General features: G+C 42.5%; 1 protein-coding gene across 1 annotated transcript in view; it reads right to left on the bottom strand.

The window, feature by feature from the left end:
- IPO5 (importin 5) overlaps nucleotides 1-23112 on the bottom strand; it is a 105000-nt gene that overhangs the window by 69093 nt on the left and 12795 nt on the right. Inside the window, exons 2-5 of the mRNA XM_075852407.1 lie at nucleotides 17723-17803; nucleotides 15845-16037; nucleotides 9494-9596; nucleotides 2078-2174 (exon numbers count right to left, since the gene is read on the bottom strand). Coding sequence (XP_075708522.1) covers nucleotides 2078-2174; nucleotides 9494-9596; nucleotides 15845-16037; nucleotides 17723-17803 — 474 coding nt within the window. The remainder of the gene's footprint in view (nucleotides 1-2077; nucleotides 2175-9493; nucleotides 9597-15844; nucleotides 16038-17722; nucleotides 17804-23112) is intronic.

The following is a 23112-nucleotide window of genomic DNA, read 5'->3' as shown; positions in this document are numbered from 1 at the left end:
ATTATATTTTTTATATATATATATTCCGCCCAAAAAAAAGTTAATAAAAGTTAAATACATTTTATGTACCCCAAAATGGTGCTATTAAAAAAAATACAACTCCGCAAAAAAAAAGTCCTTATGCAGCTATGTCGATGCAAAAATAAAAAAAATTATAGCTCTTGGAACGCGACAATAGAAAAATAGCTTGGTCACTAAGGCCTAAAATAGGCTGGTCACTGAGGGGTTAAAAGTATTTTTGCAATTCACTGTGTACAGAAATGTATTACACCAAAGATCACCAAAATCACACATACCTAGTTATGGTCGATTCGTCAAATTAATTACATTAATTCGCAATGTGTGCACCTCACGATTCGGTTTGTTTAAACGGAATAGTTTAATCTAATCTATGAGAAAGAAAAAAATCACTTGTAAAGCCCCGTTCAATGCTTTACCAGTAACGCAGGTGGCTCGATTATGTCATAGCGACGCCTGCGTCGTTTCGTTTCACTGGAGCAGCCACGGTCAGAAGAAACCTGGCCTACATTGCTGGAGGATGGCGCTGGAACGGGACAGGCGAGTGTGGCACTATCGACAGGGAGGCAACTCTGGCACTATACGCAGGGGCCAATGTGGGGAACTATCTAAAGGGGGCACTGAGTGTGGCACTATCTATGCTGGTTTTTACGTTACAAGTAGTGGTCAGCACATATCCACTAGCCTAGCTCTTTATATTAGAGCTCGTAATATAAAGGGCTTGGCTGGTGGATACAAGCAGACCAATAATCATAGCGTAAAATCCAGGGGGTAGCGGGAGCGTGGTGAAAATAACTTACAAAGACTGCATTTGGAAACCATCCTTTAAAAATCCTGCGTTTGCCCATGAAAACTGCACTATTCTTGAAAGCTCCAACTATGCCACCTTCCTAACACTTTTCGCGTTGCTGCACCGCAAAGAGCAGACGTTGGGAGGAGATCTCTCTCCTCAGTCTACTGTAGAGGGTCGGCGCCACCACAAAAGACCCTCAACGAGCACGGTTGTCATGAAAAACAGGACGTTCCTCTGACTTTTTTGGAGTATATCAATATATACCGTCCCAATGAACACCAAAAAGACTATTGTAGGGCTACGCTGTTTCCTTAAGTCCCATAGAACTGAATGGTAGCTGAAGAAACCGCGTAGCTCGCATGCTACGCTGTTTCCGTAACGGCCATTCACTACTATGAGACTTACAGAAACAGCGTAGCTCAGCGAGCTATGCTGTTTTCTTCTTCATGGTTGGGAATCACACAAGTCACCCAGAGCACAGGGAGGTAGAACGGGGGATTAGGGGGCCCTGTTCTACAGATAGGTGGGACCCACATCTGACATTTATGGCATATCTTGTGGATATGCCATAAATGTCCCGGATGGGAAAACTCCTTTAATATGCGTTGCTCTTAGTACAACTATTCTGGCGACATGTATGACAGATTTGGACTAGATGCAATTGGCTGTGCAAAACAACTTGCAAAGGTTGAAGCAAATATGTTGTAGACTAGCACCATTTTTTGGGATCAAAATATAGGTGCACCTAAAGTAGCATAAAGAAAATAGTCTAGTATGCGGTCAGAAGTTGTCACAATGTATCAAGTCATTTGCATAACGGTATGCTCTTCCTTCGTAAAAGGTCATTCCAGCTTGTTTTAAGATTTACAATTTACAAAGGGAGACTGACTCATATCGGTAAACATACCCCCTCGCTTCTATTTTGAATAATTCTCCAAAAGCATTTGCCAATGTAAATACAAGAATTTATCCTTTTTGCTGTTGTTGCTATTAGATGCATGTATACATGTAAATACACTTTCCCATCTAGTCTATACTAAAAATACTAATAAAAACAAGAATGAAGAAACCCATCATTTACTTCGCTGGCTGCATTCAGAGCAATGGATAATGGTATAAAATAGCAATGCAATTGATACTTATTTCTCAACTAAACAGATAGAAAGAAATAGACCTTGTATAAAAGGATCCACTATAGTTCTGCTAGCGCTATACTTGTATGAACTTTTAACAACTGCGTAAAGTAGTAGATGTGAGAATATTTACCCCGGGATTATTCTGATCTTGCATGCACTGCACAAGCATTCGTTTGATTACTTCTAGGTAGTGCTGCTGCTGATTTCCAAAAATACCAGGGAAGTTCCTAGAGAAAACATAGCCAAGGTTACATAACTATTTGAGTAGGAATAAAAATATCTGCTTTATATTAAATACCAGTAAACATGTATAAGCATAACCTTGTTACTGGTGTTTGCATGTTAACAGTTTAAATGAATGGACTATTATATTCGATACTTAATGAATCAGTTTAGGTCCACCTTTCATGAATATTGGCTAAGCAGAAAATTCTCTGATAGGATTTTTGTACTCACATGAAATCTATTTCTCACTGTATCCATTGGGTGACAACTCCATGTGTATATACCCTTGCCACTAGGTGGCTGACACTAGGTAGAAGTCTTGGCTCCGCCCAGGAAGGCTATACCATTCTCACTGACACTGGTTAAATAAGGTTGTACAGAAGCAGTAGGAGAAGACTAGATACAAAATGTCCATCGTCCGTTTCGAAAAAAGAGCCAGCCAGAAAAACCGGTACCTGGCCTAGGACAAACCCAAACGAAGGCGAGTTCCGTGTCCACCGATGAATACAAATAGAGAAAGATTTTACGGTGAGTACAAAAATTATATTTTCTCATTTATATCATTAGGGGACACAGCAGCATGGGACATCCTAAAGCAGACTCAGAGGGTGGGAAAAAAATTAAAGGAAAAAAGCACAGCCATGCGAACCGCATAAGGTGCCTGCAGTACCTTGCGACCAAGACTGGCATCAAAGACCAAAAAAAATAAAAAAAAGAATCAGGTGAAGGTGTGCACTGAATATTAGGCACTTGCAGACCTGTGCAACTGAAGCCTGACCGCTTAGGAGGCCTTTGTAGAACGGCAGTAACCTGAAGGGGAGGAACTTTACCCTTGGAACCATAGGCTTTCAAAAAGCCCAAGCCAGATCCAACGTGCAATTGTGACCTTAGGTACTGCCAATCAATCACTTGCATGGCCCATCAGGAACAATAAAAAGAGAATTGGAGCATCGAAAAGACTCTTGAGCACTCTGGGCAAGAGCGGGAGGGGAGACATACAGGAGGGAGAACTTATCCCTCAGAGTGACCAGGTCGTCAACTGCCTGAGACCCCTTGCCCAGGCCACGTAGATTAGAAACTTGTGCTGGAGACGAGTTGCTAAGAGATCCACGTCTGGGATGCCCCACTTCTCGCAAAGGTGATGGAATACGTCTGGGTGAAGAAACCACTGAGTTGTTCACTCCTGGCATGTGGATCGCTGCCAGTCCTGGCACAATACACTATCCCACATAGCCGATCGACCACTGGTGACTCCGTGGTGGTTCAGATAGGCAACTGCTGTGGAGTTGTCAGTCTGGATCCTGACAGGGTGATCCTGTAGAAGTCCAATGGGAGAGGGCCAGGAAGTCTGCCCTCATTTCCAGAAGATTGGTCTGCAATAACTCGTCGACCTAGTGCCCTGAAACGCAATGCCATCCGGACAAACTGGCATCCATTGAGGTTACAAGCCACGGTGGGGGAAAGAAAAGACTGCCCCAGTGTGATGGAGGTCGAGGTTTACCGCCAACCCAACTTCTGACGAATCTGAGTGGGCAGGAGCATACACTTTATCCGTCGCGAAGGGTTAGTACCCTGTATGGGCCGGTAGTGGAATTGCACATATGGAACTGCTTCGAAGGTTGACACCATGCTGCCCGAAGGATCTTGATTGTCCTCCTGGAGATAGCACCTTGCAGACTGGATTCTGAACTAGAGTCCCGGCAACTATGTTCTAAAAAGGGACCAGGGAAGATTTCTCCTCCGTGATCCATTCAGACCTTTCCAACATGTCCAAAGTGATATGGAGACTGAAAATTGTCCTATCTGGACGGAGCCTTCACTAAATGCCCTTTTACACCGGCCGATAAGCGGCCATGGCAGCGAGCGCCGATTGAGATCGGAATTCGCTTGCTCCTGTCACACGGAGCTATTGGGACGAGCGGTCTTTACTCCAATCGCTCGTCCCCATCCATTTTCATCATGTCAGCAACGAGTCTCCCTGTTTACGCGGGGAGATATGCTGCCGCAACGACAATATTTAACTTTTTTTAAAACTATACGACCAGCAGATGATTGAGTGTTTGCTCTTTCGTCTGCTGGTCGTTCCCGTTTAGACAGGGCAATTACCGTCAACGAGCGTTATATTAAACGCTCGTCTACCCGATAATCATCCTGTGTAAAACCCCCTTAAGAGGCCATTCCGGTTAGATATGCACAATGAGAATAACCAGGCAGATATGCTCCATGGGTCACCAGGACCTTGGCAAATACCTGTGGAGCCGTGGTGAGCCCAAAGGGGAGGGCGATAAATTGGAAATGTAGAGAACCGATTGCGAAATATAGGAAGCGTTGAGATAAGTCCTAGCAATAGGGATGTGGAGATAAGAATTTTGAATGTCGATGGACAAGAGGAACTCTCCTGGTTCCAGGGATGTAACCACTGACCGCAGGGATTCCATGCGAAACCTCAGAACCCAAATGAAGCGGCTTAACTTTAGCTCCAAAATTGGATGGACTGATCCATGCTTTTTTTTGGTACAGTGAAGAGATTTGAGTAGAACCCCTGAAAACTTTCCTCTTGAGATACTCGGACGATTACTCTTTGTAGGAGTAGAAACAAACAGCCATAGAAAAAGCAGAAGCGCGATCATGAGTGCAGCCCACATTATAGTATAAAAAAAAATATATAAATAAAATAAAACACCTTCCTGGGGTTAGGGAACTCTACTTTGTAACCTGTCAAACCCAGGTGTCACCTACATGAGCAAGCCATGTCTCCTGAAAGGAAAGCAGTAGTCTAGCCACTCGAAAAGCCAACACGAGTTGGGAGACACTTTCAGGCTGAAGATTTCTGGGCAGAGTAGAACTGGATCTTAGGGCACTGTTGCCCAGGTGGTCTGGGTTTGAAAGAAGGGCGTCTGGGCTCGGTGAAGCAACGAGTCCCCTTGTCTTGTGAGAAAAGAAGAACCTCCAAGAGGAGTAGGAGAGGATCGAAACCTCTGGGAATGGAAAGGAGGATGCAGAGAATGGGGCCAGTTTTGACGCAGAAGACAGCTCTTACTGCCGGTACCCTAAGAAATAATCTCGTGCAGAAGCTTCTCAAAAAGTCTACCATCACCAAAGGGATGGTCAACGATTACTTTTTTGGAAGTCTGAATAGCCGCCCAAGAATTCAGCCACATAGAACGCTATATGGAAATCAAATTAGCTGGTGCATGGGCATTGAAGAAATGGCAACAGTGTCCCCTCAGGCATACCCCTGTACAGGGAACAAATGCCCCAAGGAGATGTGCAGCAGCTGCCCTCTTGGGGGGGGGGGGATTTTTTTATAGGGGCAGTGCACCATATCTGGGGATACACTTCGATAGGGAATGTCAACAGAATCACACAAGAGAATAGTTCCATAAAGTATTGGTGGCATCTAAACATAGATACAATAGAGTGAACCCCTTGGTTCAGATTGACATACTCATCCTCCAGGGCTGCGCAGGGTCACATCTTCAGTAACCTCGAACATATAATATAATGGCGTTACTAGCACTCAGTCCACGGATGCAAAGTAAGGTTAGGTGACCGGCGGTGAGGGAAACCAGTGCAGAAAACTGCCAGATTTCCAAGCACCCGCAGGGGGGGTTAACTAGGCTGGTGACCAGGCTGACAACACACCCCTGCAGTTATAGAAGAAAAATAGCCGACCTGGTTATCAGGTCATTTCTGCCTCCTACGGACACTAGGCTAAAAGCATTCCCAGTGTTTGTACGAAGGATATGGCGTATCTGGACAGAGCGAAGACTTTCCTACCTAGTGTCAGTCTCCAAGTGGCAAGGGCCTATACCCATGGTGTGGTGATCCCCAATGATATAAACAAGAAATCTACATTGGTTTTTTTCTTATTTGTAGGTTTTTACCCTTTGCTACATACAGGTTAGCTTAGCTGCTGCTGATTGATCTTACGATGATGAATGGTTAATATGGCAAGTAACCAAGAGCGCATTAGAGAGGACCTTTTACCACTCCCGACATGTCTGTTTTAGTAATTAAATTCCACATGAAACAATTCTAGAACCAATTTTTGTAGAACAATTCTGTATCAGATTTTCTTTCAACTCTGCATTTTTATTCCTCTGTAATTCCTCCTAGAAACGTATGAATAAATTGACAACCGAGTGTTACCAGCTAGTGGTGTCCTTGTCAGCACTGATTGAACATTGAGTCAGTTTTGTGAGACTGCATAAGGACATACCCCTTAAGAGGGGAATGGTAACACCCAGTTAATTTATTTATGCATTTCTAGGAGGAATTACAGAGAAACAACAATGCAGTTGAAAGAAAATCTGATACAGAATTGTTATTTTATGGGGAATACATTTACTAAAACAGATATGTCAGTAGAGGTGACCGTACCTCTTTAAATGGTTCTGTTTTCAGCAAATAAATGTTTTTGTATAATGAAAAGCTATACACTTTATGTATCCGTTTGTTTATTTTTCAAGATCTCTGCTTGCAGTCATTCAAGAGGATTTACTTCCAGTGGGTAAAAATCTGTTCTTGTCATGTGATCGACTCACAGGTGTAGGACTGCTTACAGTATGTATATCAGAACTAAGTCTTGCAACGAGCCATGCACCTGTGTGTTTATCATATTACCATGAAAAGAGTTTTAGCCCCTGGGAGTAAACAATGAAAGTTGCTATTAACCAGTTAGTGACCGCCCCATAGTGTTTTTACGGCGGCCACTAACTGGCTTTATTCCGACTCAATAGCCTTTTTACGGCGCTGCATCGGAATAAAGAAACAGAGCAGAGAGCCGTTAAATCTCCCTGCTCTCAGCTACCAGAGGTAGCGGAGGGCTGGGGGCATCCCTGCTCAAAAGGGTGAGATTGAGATCAGTATCGATCTCACCCGTTCAACCCCTCAGATGTGGCGCTCAATAGTGAGCACCACATCTGAGTTGTTTTGGAGAGAGGGAGCTCCCTCATCCCACTGACACACGGCGATTAGATCGCCGAGTGTCTGTATCTCCGATGGCAGCCGGGGGCCTAATAAAGGCCCCCAGGTCTGCCTGTAGTAAATGCCTCTGGCATGACCTAGCAGATGCCTGTCCATTGTACACGGACAGGCATAATACACTGCAATACAGAAGCAGTGAAGTCCCCTAGTGGGACTAGTAAAAGTTTAAAAAAAAATAAAAAAATTTAATAAGTGGAAAAAAAAAGTGGAAAAATAAATAAATGCAAAAATTGTTGTCTATGGGCCCGTAATTACAGGCGTTTTTAAGTTCGTGTGCATGAGGCCTAAAAAAGTATTTTCCATGACAAACAAGCACATACCTTTTACCTGCCATACAGTAATTAAATCACCAGGCAAAGTACCAGTTTAAAGGACTATTTTCTTCACGCAGAAGTTCAATGTAGATAAAATGTTACCAAAACAGAACTATTTCATGCAACAAATAAGGAGAGGTAATTTAGATCAGGCCCTCCTGAGAAGGGAGAGAGTCAATGAATCTTCCAGATAAAATCCGACAACTCTTATGGATTAAATGAGAACTTTAATTTTGGATGTTTCCTTTAGGCTTTATTCAGACGAACGGGAAAAAGGTCCGTGCAACGCGCGTGATTTGCACGCGCGTTGCACGGACCTATATTAGTCTATGGGGCCGTGCAGTCATGTCCGTTCTTTGGGCGTTTTGCGTGAATCACGCACCCATTGAAGTCAATGGGTGCGTGAAAACCACGCATGTCGCACGGAAGCACTTCCGTGCGAACAGCGTGATTCGCGAATTAGCTGTCAAAAGGATGAATGAAAACAGAAAAGCACCACGTGCTTTTCTGTTTACAAACATCCAAATGGAGTGTCATAATGATGGCGGCTGCGCGAAAAGCACGCAGCCGCGCATCATATGCTGCTGCCACACAGAGATGGTAAGTGTTTTTTGTGTGCGCAAAAACGCCACGCTCATGTGAATCCAGCCTTAGGGTCGGATTCTGAAGTATCAGTGAGCCTCTTGGAGGCGTGCATACTCCAAAATATTCTTCACTTGCATATGTGATAATCTCACCAATGCTCTACATAAGAAATTTACAAATGAAATGCAGATCCAATTGGGCTATGTCGTACGCCTCTATAATAATACGCCTTTATTAGTATCACCTAAATAAAATATTGCGTCATATACTAACAGCAATGCAAACCACTATTTTGGACATTTTGAAGTTCAAGTACTTCGTAAACATAGCCTACGCCCACAGTTTTCATGTAAATCAATAAAGATTTAATTTTCCTTTCCCTATTCCTATAATATTAACATCAGTAAAGTACCAAACCTGTATGATCTAAATAGAATACTGTATCATATACTAACGGCAATAAAATCATTATTTTGACAATTTTGACGTTAAAGTAGCTCGTAAATATAGCCTCTGCTCACTGTATTGATATAAACAGATAGAGATTAAATGTTTTATTTCTAGAACATCAATATTTGTCATCTTTGTTGGCATTTACAAATAAAGTAATAAAAGTATTTAATGTAATGTTCATACACTGGATTTCTTGTGATTTGAGGAATATTTATTTTTTTGACTGGCTCCTAATACAGTCTGTCAATTACCCCCTGACCAATTTATTGGCCGATAGAACGGCAGTCCCCACCACAAGAATCCGGAAATGCCGGCTCACATCTGGTTTCTAGTTCTTTATATCTCCCACTACAAAAGTTATAATAAAGTGCAGCACAAACATTATTTTACAACCAGCCTTTAGTAAGTGCCCGACTGCCTCTCTACTCTGCCTCACGTAACTACAGCAGAGAGGGGTAGAGCGAGGCGGCACTTTATGTTTTCTCACTTCATAGCTGGGAGTGATTAACTTCTCACCTCAAGATTACAGAGCCACGTCTATTATCAGCACCGCCACCCCGCTGCTGATATTCAAACTTGGTTAAGGGGAGCGCTCCTTACGCTACACTTACCTGCACTAGACCAATCAGAAGACAAGCTGAAAACTTACTTTGGCCACTGATCCTTTTGCACATGATGGATTAGGTATTTACACATTTGTAAGTGCGCAGATTAACCAATCTATATTACTGGTCTATTTAGTCCAGTTAGAAGGGACTGAATCAAGGGTCATTCACACCTACTCTGTGGTACGCTGGTACTAAAAGAGACCATTTTAACGTAGGTTATATTTTAATAAAAGTAAAATTTATTGTTTTGGTACATGACCACACACTCTGGTCCTTCTTTCCTTTTCCCCACTTTCTTCAGTTATGCAACAATACGCCAATATTTAAAAAAAAAAAAAAAAAGAGTTTAAAATTCGGCAAAAGATACCATACCAGAAAATATGCAGGGCAGATTCACGCAGTCCAACGTCCTGAGAGTTCACGGAGTCAAATAAGAACTTTAACGCTTCAGGCCACTGATTATTGCCATCATCATCTGTTAAAACAGAAACATCTTAATAAGTTCCAAGCAAATTAAATGAATAACCCCCATACAAAATGCTTTATTATAAAAAAAAAAAGGCGAAATCATGTAAAAAGTTACACATATTTGGTATCGCCGCGTCCGTAACGACCCAAACTATACAGCCATTACAAATAAAAACTACAAGTAGTCCCGCAAAAAAAAAAGCCCTCATACAGCTGCATCGGCAGAAAAATAAAAAAGCTATAGCTCTTCAAATATGGAGACAAAATCAAATAATTTTGCACAAAAAAAAAATGTGTTTTTGCTGTGTAAATGTAGTGGAAAAAAAAAACTATACAAATTTGGTGTCGTTGCAATCGTAAAAAAACGCTGAATAAAGTTAGTGTCATTTATGCCACACGGTAAACGGCGTAGATTTGGGAAGCAAAAAGTCAGTTTTTTTTCTTTTCCCCCTCAAAAAAAAAAGTTATTAAAAAAGTTAATCAATAAATTATATGTACCCTAAAATGGTGCTATTAAAAAATACAACTTGTCCCGCAAAAAACAAGACCTTATACAGCTATGTCAACGCAAAAATAAAAAAAGTTATAGCTCTTGGAATGCGACGATGGAAAAATTAAAAAAATAGCGTTGACATTAAGGTTTAAAATAGGCCAGTCAGGGGTTAACATGTTTATACTGCACGATGAGCACTGTAAGGGGAAGTTCACACAGGTTTTTTTGCAGGCAGAAAATTCTGCCTGGAAAAATCAGGGTTTTGCACCAAACGCATTTGAGGCTTTTTTTTTTTTTTTCCCCAGCTATTTCTTCAGCAGAAAGATAACCGCGAGCGTTTTTACCAAAAAACGCGTTAAAAAAAAAGTGCCAAAAAACATGTTTATTTCCGTCTCCCATGGATTTCAATGGGGTTTGTGCTGCGGAAAACGCCTCAAGATAGGGCATGTCGCTTTTTCCCGCAAGCAGTTATTTGCTCGCGGTAAAAAACACCTCCACCTCCGATTAAAATCAATGGGAGTAAATTTCGCCTGTTTTTTTGCAGGAAATACTGCGGCAAAAAACTGTGTGCACTGGGCCTAAAGAACGAAAAACAGTGCTAGAATTGCTGTTTTTTGGTTTCCTCATCTCCCAAAAAACTGAATAAATAAGAAAAGAAAAAAAAGTCGCATGTACACCAAAATGGGACCAATAAAAATTACAGCTCGTTCCACAATAAAGCCCTCACACAGCTCCATCAAGAACACGTTATGACTCTCAAAACGCAATGATGCAAAATGACGGCCCAGACTAATTTTTTAGGTCCAGTAGTTTTTCACTAAGTACCCCACAGGTGGATCCCATAGATGCAGCGGAGATGAGGAAGCTTTAGGGCCTTATGCTCGTTATAGGGCTAGTGAAAAAAAATCAAAGATTAGGCAATACTGGAGCGCAGATATTTTGTATAATACCCTAAACACCCAGCCTGTGCATAAAAATATTTCAAAGCGTACCACACCAATCCATGGATTTTATTATTCATTCACCCCATTACTACATCATATTATGCCCTGATGCACTTGGCCCAGCTTACATATAACCTGGTGTACGCCTCACAGTTTACATATACCCTGATGTACTCCGCCCAGCTTACATATGCCCCCACATTATAAGCTGAAATTTTTTCATTTTCACATCCGAATTCTAATAAATTCAGTAAAAACCTGTGGGGTCAAAATGTTCACTACACCCCTAGATTAATTCCCCAAGGGATGTAGTTTACCAAATGGAGTCACGCTTCAGAGTTTTTACTGTAGTGGTACCTCATGGGCTCTGTAAATGCAACATGGTGCCAGGTGTCCCTTCCCATCTGAGTCCTGCTGTGTATCCAAACAGCAGTTTACGATGACATATGGGGTATTTCCCTACTCTTAAGAAGTTGCTTTACAAATGTTGGGGTGCTTTTTCTCCTTTATTTGATGAGAAAATGAAACATATTGAACTAAAGCTACGTCTTCGTGGAAAAGAAAAAAAAATATATTTTTCATTTTCACTGCTCAATTCTAATAAAATCTATGGAACACCTGTGGGGTCAAAATGCTCACTACACCCCTAGATGAATTCCTTGTGGGGTGCAGTTTCCAAAATTGGGTCTTTTTTGAGAAGTTTCCTTTGTTTTGGCATCACAAGACCTCTTCTAACCGGACATAGTGCCTAAAATATAATAAAAAGAAGGCCCCAAAATCCACTAAGTGCTCATTTGCTTCTGAAGCCTGTGTTTCAGTCCATTAGCATACTATGGCAGCGTCTGGGATATTTCTAAAAACTGCAGAATCTGGCCAGTAAATATTGAGTTGCGTTTCTCTGGTAAAACCTTATATGTTACAGAAAAACTGGATTCAAATAGAATTTCTGCAACAAAAAATGAAATTTGGAAATTTCATCTCCACTTCGCTTCAATTCCTGTGAAACGCCTAAAGGGTTAAGAAACTTTCTAAATGCCGTTTTGAATACTATGAGGGGTGCAGTTTTTAAAATGGGGTGATTCATGGGAGTTTCCCAAAATATAAGCCCATCAAAGCCACTTCAGAACTGAACCATATAAAAACACGTTTACATTTTCTTGAAAATTTGAGAAATTGCTGCTAAACTTATAAGCCTTGTAACCTCCCAGAAAAATAAGATGTTCAAAAAACTATGCCAACGTAAAATAGACATTTGGGAAAAGTTAAATAGATTAGGAATACCACGCACAATAGTTACTATCTTATAAGCAGATACATTCAAATTTAGAAAAATGCTAGTTTTTCACAAATAACCAACTCATTTATTGACTACATTTTGTTCTGGAGTAGGCGAGAGCTCTTTCCAGTTGTGGCTTATGAGAATCTTGTCAAACAGGACCCCAAAAGACGGGAGCCTAAAAAGGGTAAAGCTGTTGTGAATCTTTTGGATGCGGTGTCTGTGCACCAGCATTTCAGCCAAGCTGTTTGGCAGCGATGGAAGCCGAAGCACGTGACAGCAGGCGATATCAGAAGGTGCTTCGTACAGATACTTTATTGCTTTAAACAGTTGGTGTGAGTTCCTGAGGATCTCCTGAGAGGATACTGTGACAAAGTTGCCAGTCCTATTCAGTAGAAGCCCTGTTTAACCAAGCATTAGCAAAAATAAGGCAAAAGAGAGCCAGTAGCCTCAAAGGAAGACCTGGAAAATGACTCAATACACTGATCCAGCGTGTCACGGAACGATTCTGCATCCACCAGTAGTAGTCTTGGCCAGATGGGAGATAGAGGGGTCCACTGCTGGAAATTTGGACTATTTTGAAGAGACATCTTCAGGAAAGTGATACATAACATCCAACGAGCTGGTATGAGAAACTTGTCAGGGTGTTTCCACTCCTTAGAGACCACCTCCTCGAAAGCGAGTGAGAAGGAAAAACCTTCTGCAGCTGCTTAAGTCGACAGAAGGAAACGGTTTCAGATGAAGGCAGTGTCCATCACCTGTAAGGTGTCACAAACCACCTTAATGACACTGTCCACTGTAGATGACAACTTTGAGGATTGTTCCTCATCTAGCTCAGATTCAGAAAGCTCCCCTTCTGACAAGGCCTCTCTGGGAGGCGGTGAATATGCAGATTGTACCTACCTGGGGGTGAAACAGAGGAGAGGTAAATGTCTGCCATGCAGAGGCTTTTAGGTCCTACCACATAAGCAAGTAGTGGATGGAGAGACCAGAGGTGGTAGGTCAGCAAGGTGAACCAAGATGTCCATCATGGACTGAGTGACATTAGTGCGGTTCGGTACCTAAAGTGCCCGGCACGGGCAACGCTGGGGGTGACCGATGAGATTCTTGTAATGAAGGTAGGTCGACTACATGGAAATTGTCCACTGAATTTAGAGCAGTCATAATAAACGGGGTTGGTTGCCTGGCAGTAAGGGTCTCCAGAGGGGGGGTCTGACCTTGCAGTAAGAGGGAGTGTCAACGATATACCTTATGAAAAGAGGGCTGATAATGACAAGTTTATACACTTAGCTACTGCTCAGTTACCTATGTCTGCTAGTCTAATGGCACCTACTGCAGAGAATTCTGGATAAGAGGCTAAAGTGTGGGGACCTTTAGGAGAAAAGACAGGCAAGGGCTGGTACTATCCAATTCCAGGGAGAGTGGTCCTTTTCCAGAAGCACAGCAGCAAGACTCAGCAGGAATTCCTGTGTCCTATGGTTCGTCTGCCCGACAAGAGGACAGTGAGATGTATAAAACACGCCATGACTGGATGTCGGCTGCCATGTGCCCGCTAATGACAAGTCGAGAAAAGGACTCCTTGACTAGCAGGGATTTGGGCAGTAGCGCGCGATTGGGCACTCCCTGGTGTCCCTGCCCACGAAGAACGAAAGGCAAGCTAGCCTATGTAAAAATAATGCCGTGGCTGCCGGAGGAAAATATTGCCATGCTAACATTAGCCTCATGTCAAGGTGGGTGGGTGGCAGAGTCTACGCGGCAGCAGTGGCCTCCGTTGGCGCATATATCACCTTTACTCCCAGTAGTCCAGTAACCAGCAGGGGTACTCCTCAGTGAGCTGCCCCCAGGTGAGGGGGAACACTGGTGGGGAGCAGTAAAGAAGGCACCATGTGCTGGTGGGCAACAGAGGAGCTTGCACTCTTGTTCCTATGGTCTTCTTAGGCAGGGGGACAATAGTGCACTGGAGTCAACACCGTGTGGCGTCTTGGGAGGGGAAAGCAGTCGAACAGGGTCACCCCTATTTTCCACAAAGAGGTAGAAAATGAATATAAAAGAACCCTGCTAAACCAGCAGGAGCGTTTGCATTCAACAGACACTAAACTAAGACTTACGTTTCTCGATGTCTGTAAGTGGTTTACATCCTGTAGGCTAGCACTCAATTCTTAGGGAGAAGCCTCCTAGTGGCAACAGCATATACCCATGGTCTGTGCCCCCCAATGTAAAACAACAAGAATCACTCCTTTAGCATACTTAAGGTGTATTCTTAGCCAAGGAAAAGTATAATAATTTGCTGTAATTCAAATGAATAGTAAATAGGTATACGTGATGTTCAAAACACCCCATTGCCATCCTACAGCTTGGTCGATGGAAAAATTCAAAAAAGTTAAAGCACTTGGAATGTGTCGATCCTCTGGGTATGCCATAAATGTCTGAGATGGAAATAACCTATTGAGGGGTTAATAAAGTGAATTTAAAAAAAAATGTGCATTTCATTTTAGACCATGTTTGCGCCTAACTACGGTAGACACTTAAAAGGTGTCCCAAAAAGGAGCATGGCTTAAAATCTGGCACAAAATTCTGTCGCGAAGCTAAATCAAAGGTGGTATATAATGAGATGTGTCTAACCAGTCAAGCAAGATGCACCAAATTTATCAAACCGCATATACCACTGTGTCTAAATCCTAAACATCTTAGTAAATCTGCATCCGTGTTTAATTTATGCTGCAGAGAGCGGCTACAAAACATCCAAAGGAGCAGGGAACTGTCAGAATGGATGCAGGTCTGTCCTTGTGAGCTGCTACATGGACAAGCCTGCTTCCATTAAGGCATCATTTACACGAGCGTAATATACGCACGTGCGGCGCGTGTCGTACGCACCATTATTAGGCTATGGGGCAGTGCAGACAGTGCGTGAGTTTTGCACAGCGCGAGAGCGCTGCGTAAAACTCACGACATGTCCTTTCTTTGTGCGCTGTTCGCGCATCACGCACCCATTGAAGGCAATGGGTGCGTGAAAACCACGCATGCCGCACGGAAGCACTTCCGTGCGAACTGCGTGGTTCGCGCAACAGCTGTCAAACTCTGAATGTAAACACCACGTGCTTTTCGGTTTACAAACATCCAAACGGAGTGTCATAATGATGGCGGCTGCGCGAAAATCACGCAGCCGCGCATCATACACTGATGACACACGCAGATGTTAAGTGGCTTTTGCGCACGCAAAACGCCGCGTTTTTTGCGTGCGCAAAACGCTCACGCTCGTGTAAATCAGGCCTAAGTTCTACTGACTAACATGAGCCTGCAGCTGCTCCGACAGACGGCTACTCACCTGGACATTTTGAAGCTACTCTCAGCAGGTGAATTTTAGCTCAATGCATATGAGTGTTAGCACTTCACCTTGAAACAGATTTATATTAGTACGGAACCCCTTTCAATATTTGAAATATTCAACACCCACTAATACGGCCCTTTAAACTCAAAAACCTGTAATTTTTGCTACAAAGCAAACGGGGGAGGAAATATCATTATGAACTCTTAAACCTTACCAATCAAATTTCTAGCCAGCTCAGCAACAATATCACAGATCTTTCGCCTCATACTAGACAGAGATTCCAACTGAATGACAAGTAGTAGTTCACTTTTGATAGCATTCTGCACATCAGTTGGAAGAGATGGATAGACTTCTTCAAAGGATGACGACAAGAGCCGACGCAGTAGGACAGCTGCCATCTGCCTGGCCTGAAATACATAGCCCAAAATAATTTTAGGAAGACCCTTAAAAAAACAACTGCTATACATTTAAAATACTAACAGTAACTGAGAAATGGCACTGTCAAAAATATCAAACATGCAATTTTGTAAAATTTCCAATTTTGATTGCCTGCATACATTTTTCTTTAAAGTCATACTAATTTACAATTTTCAGCAAGGTCACAAGACTACAGACCATTATTTCGAAAACCATTTGGGCACTATGCAGCAATACGTGTATGTACACCGATCAGCCATAACTTTAAAATCACCTGACTAATATTGTGTAGGTCCCCCTCATGCCATCAAAATAGCTCTCAACCAACGAGGCATGGACGCCACAAGACCTCTGAAGGTGTCCTGTGGTATCTGGCACCAAGATGCTAGCAGCAGATCGTTTATTTGGAGGTGAAGTCAACACTTTTTACTTCGTCACGTTCCTCAAGCCATTCCTGAAAAGTCTTTGCCGTATGGTAGGGAACATTATCCTGCTGAAATAAGCCACTGCCATTTGGGATTGCCGTTGCCATGAAGGGGTGTACTTGATCTGTAACAATGTTTCCCAGCAGAATATTGCCCAGAGTATCACACTGCCTCGGCCAGCTTTCCTTCTTCCTATAGTGCAACTTGATGCCATCTTTTCTCCAGGAAAGTGTAACACATGCATCCACCTGTCCACATGACGTAAAAGAAAACATTTATCCGACCAGGCAACATTCCTCCATGGTCCATTCCTGATGCTCACGTGCCCATCATAGAGGCATTTGTCGGCGGACAGGGTCAGAATGGGCATGCTGACCTGTCTGCAACAAGCTGCGATACACTGTGTTCTGACACCTTTCTATTATAGCCTGCATTAACTTTTCAGCAATTTGTGTTATAGTAACTCTTCTGTGGGATCGGAACAGACGAGCGAGCTTTCACCCCCCACATGTATCAATGAACCTTGAGCACCCATAAACATATGTTCACGATTTTTCTTCCTTGGACCATTTTGGCAAGTAAACACTGCATACTGAGAATAACCCCACAAGATCGTCCGTTTTGGAGATGGCTAGACCACTGGGTCAGAGCGTCATAATTTGGCCCTAGTCAAAGTCGCTCTGATCCTTACAATTACCCATTTTTTGTGCTTACAACATATCAACTTCAAGAACTGACTGTTCACTTGCTACCTAATATATCCTACCCCTCAACAGTGGCCACTGTAACCAGATAATGTTATTCACTTCACCAGTTAGTGGTTATAACAGTATGGCTGATCAGTGTATATGTTTGTGTGTATAATATATATATATATCTACCTCAATTACTCTCACTGGAATTGCTCCATCTATAAGCAGGAGTGCTAAATTATTACAGTAAGGCCTCATGCACACAAACGTGTTTTTGAGTCCGCAATTCACCCACAAATCTATGGGCTCATGCACACGACGGTGGTTTACACGGTCTGTGCATTGGCCGGAAACCCGGACCGCAAAAACATAGGACAAGTCGGTCCGGGCTCATCAATGTGTGCACACGGCTACGGCAAGGAAATCCTATATTTTGTAGCAAAAAAAGAAAAGTATTATACCCACAGCTTTACTGCTCTATTATAAAAACATTCCTACTACAGTATTCAGAAAATGATGAATAAGCAATTTCCAAATTACCCAAGTTTTAAAGCTTACCTCTTCAGCAGCAGCAGCATTTCGAACAGCTTGCAAAAGAAAACTGATCTTGGATGGCCCAGGGATGGTGTCATAGGTTTCCTACAAAATAAAATCATGGTATGTGATTATACATGTTTTATAAGAAAAAGTTAAAGCTGCAGTAGATATCTTCCATGAGTGTACAGCCTATGTTAACCAGGCCATGAACTAAGAATTAACAATGAGATCACCTAGAACAAAAATGGGGTATCAAAACAGAAAATAGATAATGCAGAATAAGACAGCTGTTCACCTATGGTAAAGGGAGTCTGTCAGTAGATTTTATGCTACCGAATAGCTGACGCTAGGTAGATATCGGGTGAAAGTTTAGGGACATACCAGTGTTCCTGCTTGCACTAGTTGAAAAAAAATAAGTTTTAGGCTGGTTTTCCACGCAGCGTAAACGTTGCAGTATTTCCACAATGGAATTCTGCAGCATTTACAGTAGCAGCAAAGTGAATGAGATTTGAACAAATCTCATGCACATTCTGTAGAGAAAAATCCACTGTCAAAACGTTCATAAATTGACCGGCAGTACGGATTTTAAATCTGCAGAACGTCAATTTATGCTGCGTATTCATTGCTCTTCCCCTTAGAATTCAATGGGGATGTAAAACCCGCAAATAGCCAAGTGTTGAGACTTTCGTGGTGGAAACGCCGCAAATCCACAACAAAAATTGCAAATATAAAAACTTTTTTTGGTTTAAAATTAATAAAAAAATTAATACTTAGTGCCTGGCTGTTATAGTAATACTTTCTTCTGTTCTGCATCTAGGCCAGCCTCCTCCAATCACAGGCTGAAGCGGTTACATGGGCTGCAGCGTCATCACAGGAGGCCAGACTGCACGCAGAACAGAGGGACGCGTGGTTGTAACCTGGGTTAAAGGAACAGTGTCATCACAAATTTGGTGACACACAGTGTAGGAGGTTAGACCGTTCAAACCCCTCGTTTATCCCGGCACTAGCCAGGATAAAGGAGGGGGAGATGCTGAGAGCTCACTAGAGCGAGGGCTTTTTACCCAATTTTGCAATGCTGCAATTTTGGGAATAGCTCCATCTAGTGACCAGCAATGGGAAATATTATAAATTAGAATTAATTTATAATATTTCCTGACTCGTGAAAAAAATAAAAAAATGTGAACAATGTTTAATCACCTACACACTAAATGTTTAATTTAAAAAAAAAAACCATGTTTTTCTGGCAACACATTCCCTTTAAGTATAGACTTTTTTTTTTTTTTTAAGCACCGATTTCCGCAGCGGAGACTCTTTTTTTTGGGGAAGGAATACCTGCAGGTTCTAGGTCAAATATGCTGCATACTCCGAGCCATAACTATGTTTTTGTCAACGTACCCATATGAGGGCACCCTTTTGGGGTAAATATAATGTATTTAAAGAGATATTTTTTGAGTGGGAATGGGGGAAAGAAAAAAAGATCAGCTATCCTACAATATTTGGTGTTTTCTTTGTACAACATTCTGCATATGGTATATTCTGCAGGTAAGTACGATTACCACTATACAAAGTTTATATCGTTTCACTACTTCTGCACAATAAAACCACTTTTTTTAATTTGTTTTTGTGTTGCCATATTTTGAGAGCCATAACTTATTTTTCCATTAGCAGAGCTATATGAGGTCTTGTCTTTTTGCAGGAGTTTTTTTTTGTTGCCATTTTGGGGTACTTTTGACTTTGATTACTTTCTATTCCTTTTTTTGTGTGAGGTGGGATGAACAGGACGGTGACTTTCTTGGATAGTGGAAAACAGGGACCGGAAAGCCGGAATGGAGGCCTGGATTATTCAGGAGCGGGGCAGCAGGTAAATTGACTATACATTTCCAATGCATAGTCTACTTTTTGGGGGGTGGACTGGAATGTTAATTTAATAAATGGTACCCGTCATTCAGAGCCCTCATCTATTTGACAGATTAGAGAACAGCTACAAAAGGTAGTCTCTCGCTCTAGAGGATCGAAGCGTGTCCGTTCATTACACAGGCTATTGATTGACTTAAAAACACTAATGCTTCATTAACCACTTCCCGACATTTGCCGTACATGTACGTCATGGAAAGTACTGACTTCCCGCATCTTGCCGTACATGTACGCCAAATGTTTGGGACCGGCTCGGAAGCTGAGCCGGTGCCATCATCACCGGATCTCAGCTGTATCTTACAGCTGACATCCGGCTGTAACGGCGGGGACCGAAATTAGCTTCGATCCCCGCCATTAACCCCTTAAGTGCAGCGCTCAAACGCGATCGCTGCACTTAAGGTGTTTGCAGCTCATCGGAACCCCAGTAATGAAATTGCCGGGGTTCCAGTGGCTGCAATGGCAACCGGAGGCCTAATACTGGCCTCCCGGTCTGCCTAGCACCGAAGCCGGTCAAGATCCGCCCGGCGGCGGAGCCTGATAGGCTTCCGTAGCTGCCGGCAAGATGGCGCCGGGTCAGGAGCTGATCCGGCGTCATCAGCGGTGGAAGTCAGCTGTACTGTACAGCTGACATCCACCTGTAACGGCAGGAACCGGAGCTAGCTCCGATCCCTGCCATTAACCCCTTCGATGCAGCAATCGAAAGCGATTGCTGCATCGAAGCGGTTACTAGCAGATCGCCAGCCCTGACAGGCAATCGGGACTGGCGACTGCTGTTATGGCAACAGGAGACACAATGGTCTCCTGCTCTGCCATTACGGAAGCCGATTTAGGCCCCGCCGGGAGGCGAAGCCTAATCGGCTTGCTGTCAGTGAATGACTGACAGATCTAATACATTGCACTACATAGGTAGTGCAATGTATTAGAAAAAAAAAAATCTGACCGTTGGAACTTCAAGTCCCCTAGTGGGACTTGAGAAAAAGTGTAAAAAAAGTATAAAAAAGTGCAAAAAATAAAAGTTTGAAAACAATAAAAGTTTCAAGTAATCAAATAAAACACAATCCCCCTTTTACTCTTATCAAGTCCTTTATTATTGAAAAATAATAATAAACCATATGTATTTGGTATCGCCACGACCGTAACGACCGGAGGTATCAAAATATTATATTATTTATTGCACGCGGTGAACAGCGTAAAAAAAACCGTAAAAACGTTACCAGAGTTTCTGTTTTTTGGTCACTTTGCCCTACAAATATTAGAATAAAAAGTGATCAAAAAGTCGCACGTATCCAAAAATGGTACCTATAAAAACTATAGCTCGTCCCGCAAAAAACAAGCCCTCATACACCTCCGTCGACAAAAAAATTAAAAAGTTATGGTTCTCACAACTTGGCGACAGAAAAAATACATTCTTTTTACAAAAGTAATTTTATTGTGCAAAAAGTTGTAAAACATAAAAAAGTTCTATAAATTAGGTATCGCCGGAATCGTACTGACCCACAGAATAAAGTTAACATGTAATTTATAACGCATGGTGAACGCTGTATAAAAAAAAAACGAAAAAAGCTGTGCCAGAATTGCGTTTTTGTTTACCTGGCATCCCAAAAAATAGGATAAAAGGTGATCAAAAAGTCGCATGTACCCCAAAATGGTACCAATAATAACTACAGCTCGTCCCGCAACAAACCAGCCCTCATACCGCTACGTCTATGAAAAATAAAATTAGTTATGGCTCCAATAAGTCAGGAAATAAAAAAATATGCAGTTGTGCCCGAGGGGAACATTTCTTCTGTTTGAAGAGGCGATTTTTCAAGGACCTAAAATTAGGGAACCAGGAAAGGGAGGGCCCAAACATATCTGCTGGAAGTGACGGTGCCCGTATTATACCAGGACAACACTTTCCCAGCAAAATTCCCCAAACTACAAAGGCGCGGAGTGTGGACCAAAAGGGGGATAAGAAATGACACCATTTATCAGTGCGACACTGGCCTGTGCGGAAAGGATTGCTTCACAGCGTAACACACATCTATGGATCATTTTATTGGTTTTTTTTACCCCGTTATTATACCACCTGACTATGCCCGTTATATACTCCGCCCGGCTTACATATGCCCTACATTATAAACGGAAACACCAGTAAGACTCCAAACAAAACTACTACCAAGCAAAATCCACGCTCCAAAAGCCAAATGGCATTTCCTCCCATCTGAACCCTACAGCGTGCCCAAACAGCAGTTTCCTTCCACATATATGGCATTGTCATACCCGGGAGAACCCTTTTAGCAATTTTTGGGGTGTGTGTCTCCAGTGGCATAAGCTGGGCACGACATATTTGCCACTGAATGGCATATCTAGGGAAAAATATAAATTTTTAATTTGCACCATCCACAGCGCATTTATTAATGGAAAAGACCTGTGGGGTGAAAATGCTCTCTACACCCCTTAATAAATGCCTTGAGGGGTGCAGTTTCCATAGTGGGGTCACTTCCCAGGGGTTTATTTTTATTATTTCACATCTGAGCCTCTGCAGTTGTGAACCAATACTTTGTAAATCGCCAAATTAGGCCTCAATTTTACATGGTACCCTTTCACTCCTGAGCCTGGTCGACTGTCCAGGCAAGAGATTAGGGCCACATGTAGGGTGTTTCTAAAACCAGGAAACCCAGCATAATAATTAGAGAGCTGTCTCGTTATGCTGGCACAAGCTGGGCACCACATATTGTCCACATATCTGTGGAAAAAATCCCATTTTCACTCTGCAACATCGAGTTCACACTAATTTCTACAAAACACCTGCAGGGTTAACATGCTCACTACACCCGTAGGTAAATGCATTGAGGGGTGTAGTTTCCAAAATGGGGTCACTTCTGGGGGGTTTCCACTGTTTTGGGCCCACAGGCGCCCAGAAACCAATCCAGAAACATCTGCACTCCAAATGGCGGTCCTTCCCTTCTGAGCCCTGCCGTGTGCCCAAACAGCAGTTTATGACCACATATGGGGTATTGCCGTACTCGGTAGAAATTGCTTTACAAATGTTGGGTTCTTTTTTTCCTTTATTTGTTGCGAAAATGAAAAAATTTGAGCTAAAGCTACATCTTATTGAAGAAAAAGGATTGTTTTTATTTTCACTGCCCAATTCTAATAAATTCTATGAAACATCTGTGGGGTCAAAATGCTCACTACGCCCCTAGATGAATTCCTCAAGAGGTGTAGTTTCCTAAATGGTGTCACTTTTTGGGCGTTTTCATTGTTTTTTCCCCTCAGGGGCTTTGCAAATGTGACATGGCCGCCGCAAACCATTCCTGCTCAATGTGATCTCCAAAAGCCAAATAGCGCTCTTTCCCTTCTAAGCCAAGCCGTGTCTCCAAACAACCGTTTATTACCACATGTGGGGCATTGTTTTACTCGGGAGAGATTGGTTTACAAATTTTACGGTGCTTTTTCTCCTTCAGTCCTTGTGGAAATGAGTAAAAATAAGCTAAACCTACATTTTCTTTGAA

This window comes from Rhinoderma darwinii, chromosome 2 (assembly GCF_050947455.1).
Source record: "Rhinoderma darwinii isolate aRhiDar2 chromosome 2, aRhiDar2.hap1, whole genome shotgun sequence".
Taxonomy (NCBI): Eukaryota; Metazoa; Chordata; class Amphibia; order Anura; family Rhinodermatidae; genus Rhinoderma; species Rhinoderma darwinii.
The sequence above is the reverse complement of the archived record's forward strand: the minus strand, read 5'-3'. Positions and strand labels throughout refer to the sequence as shown.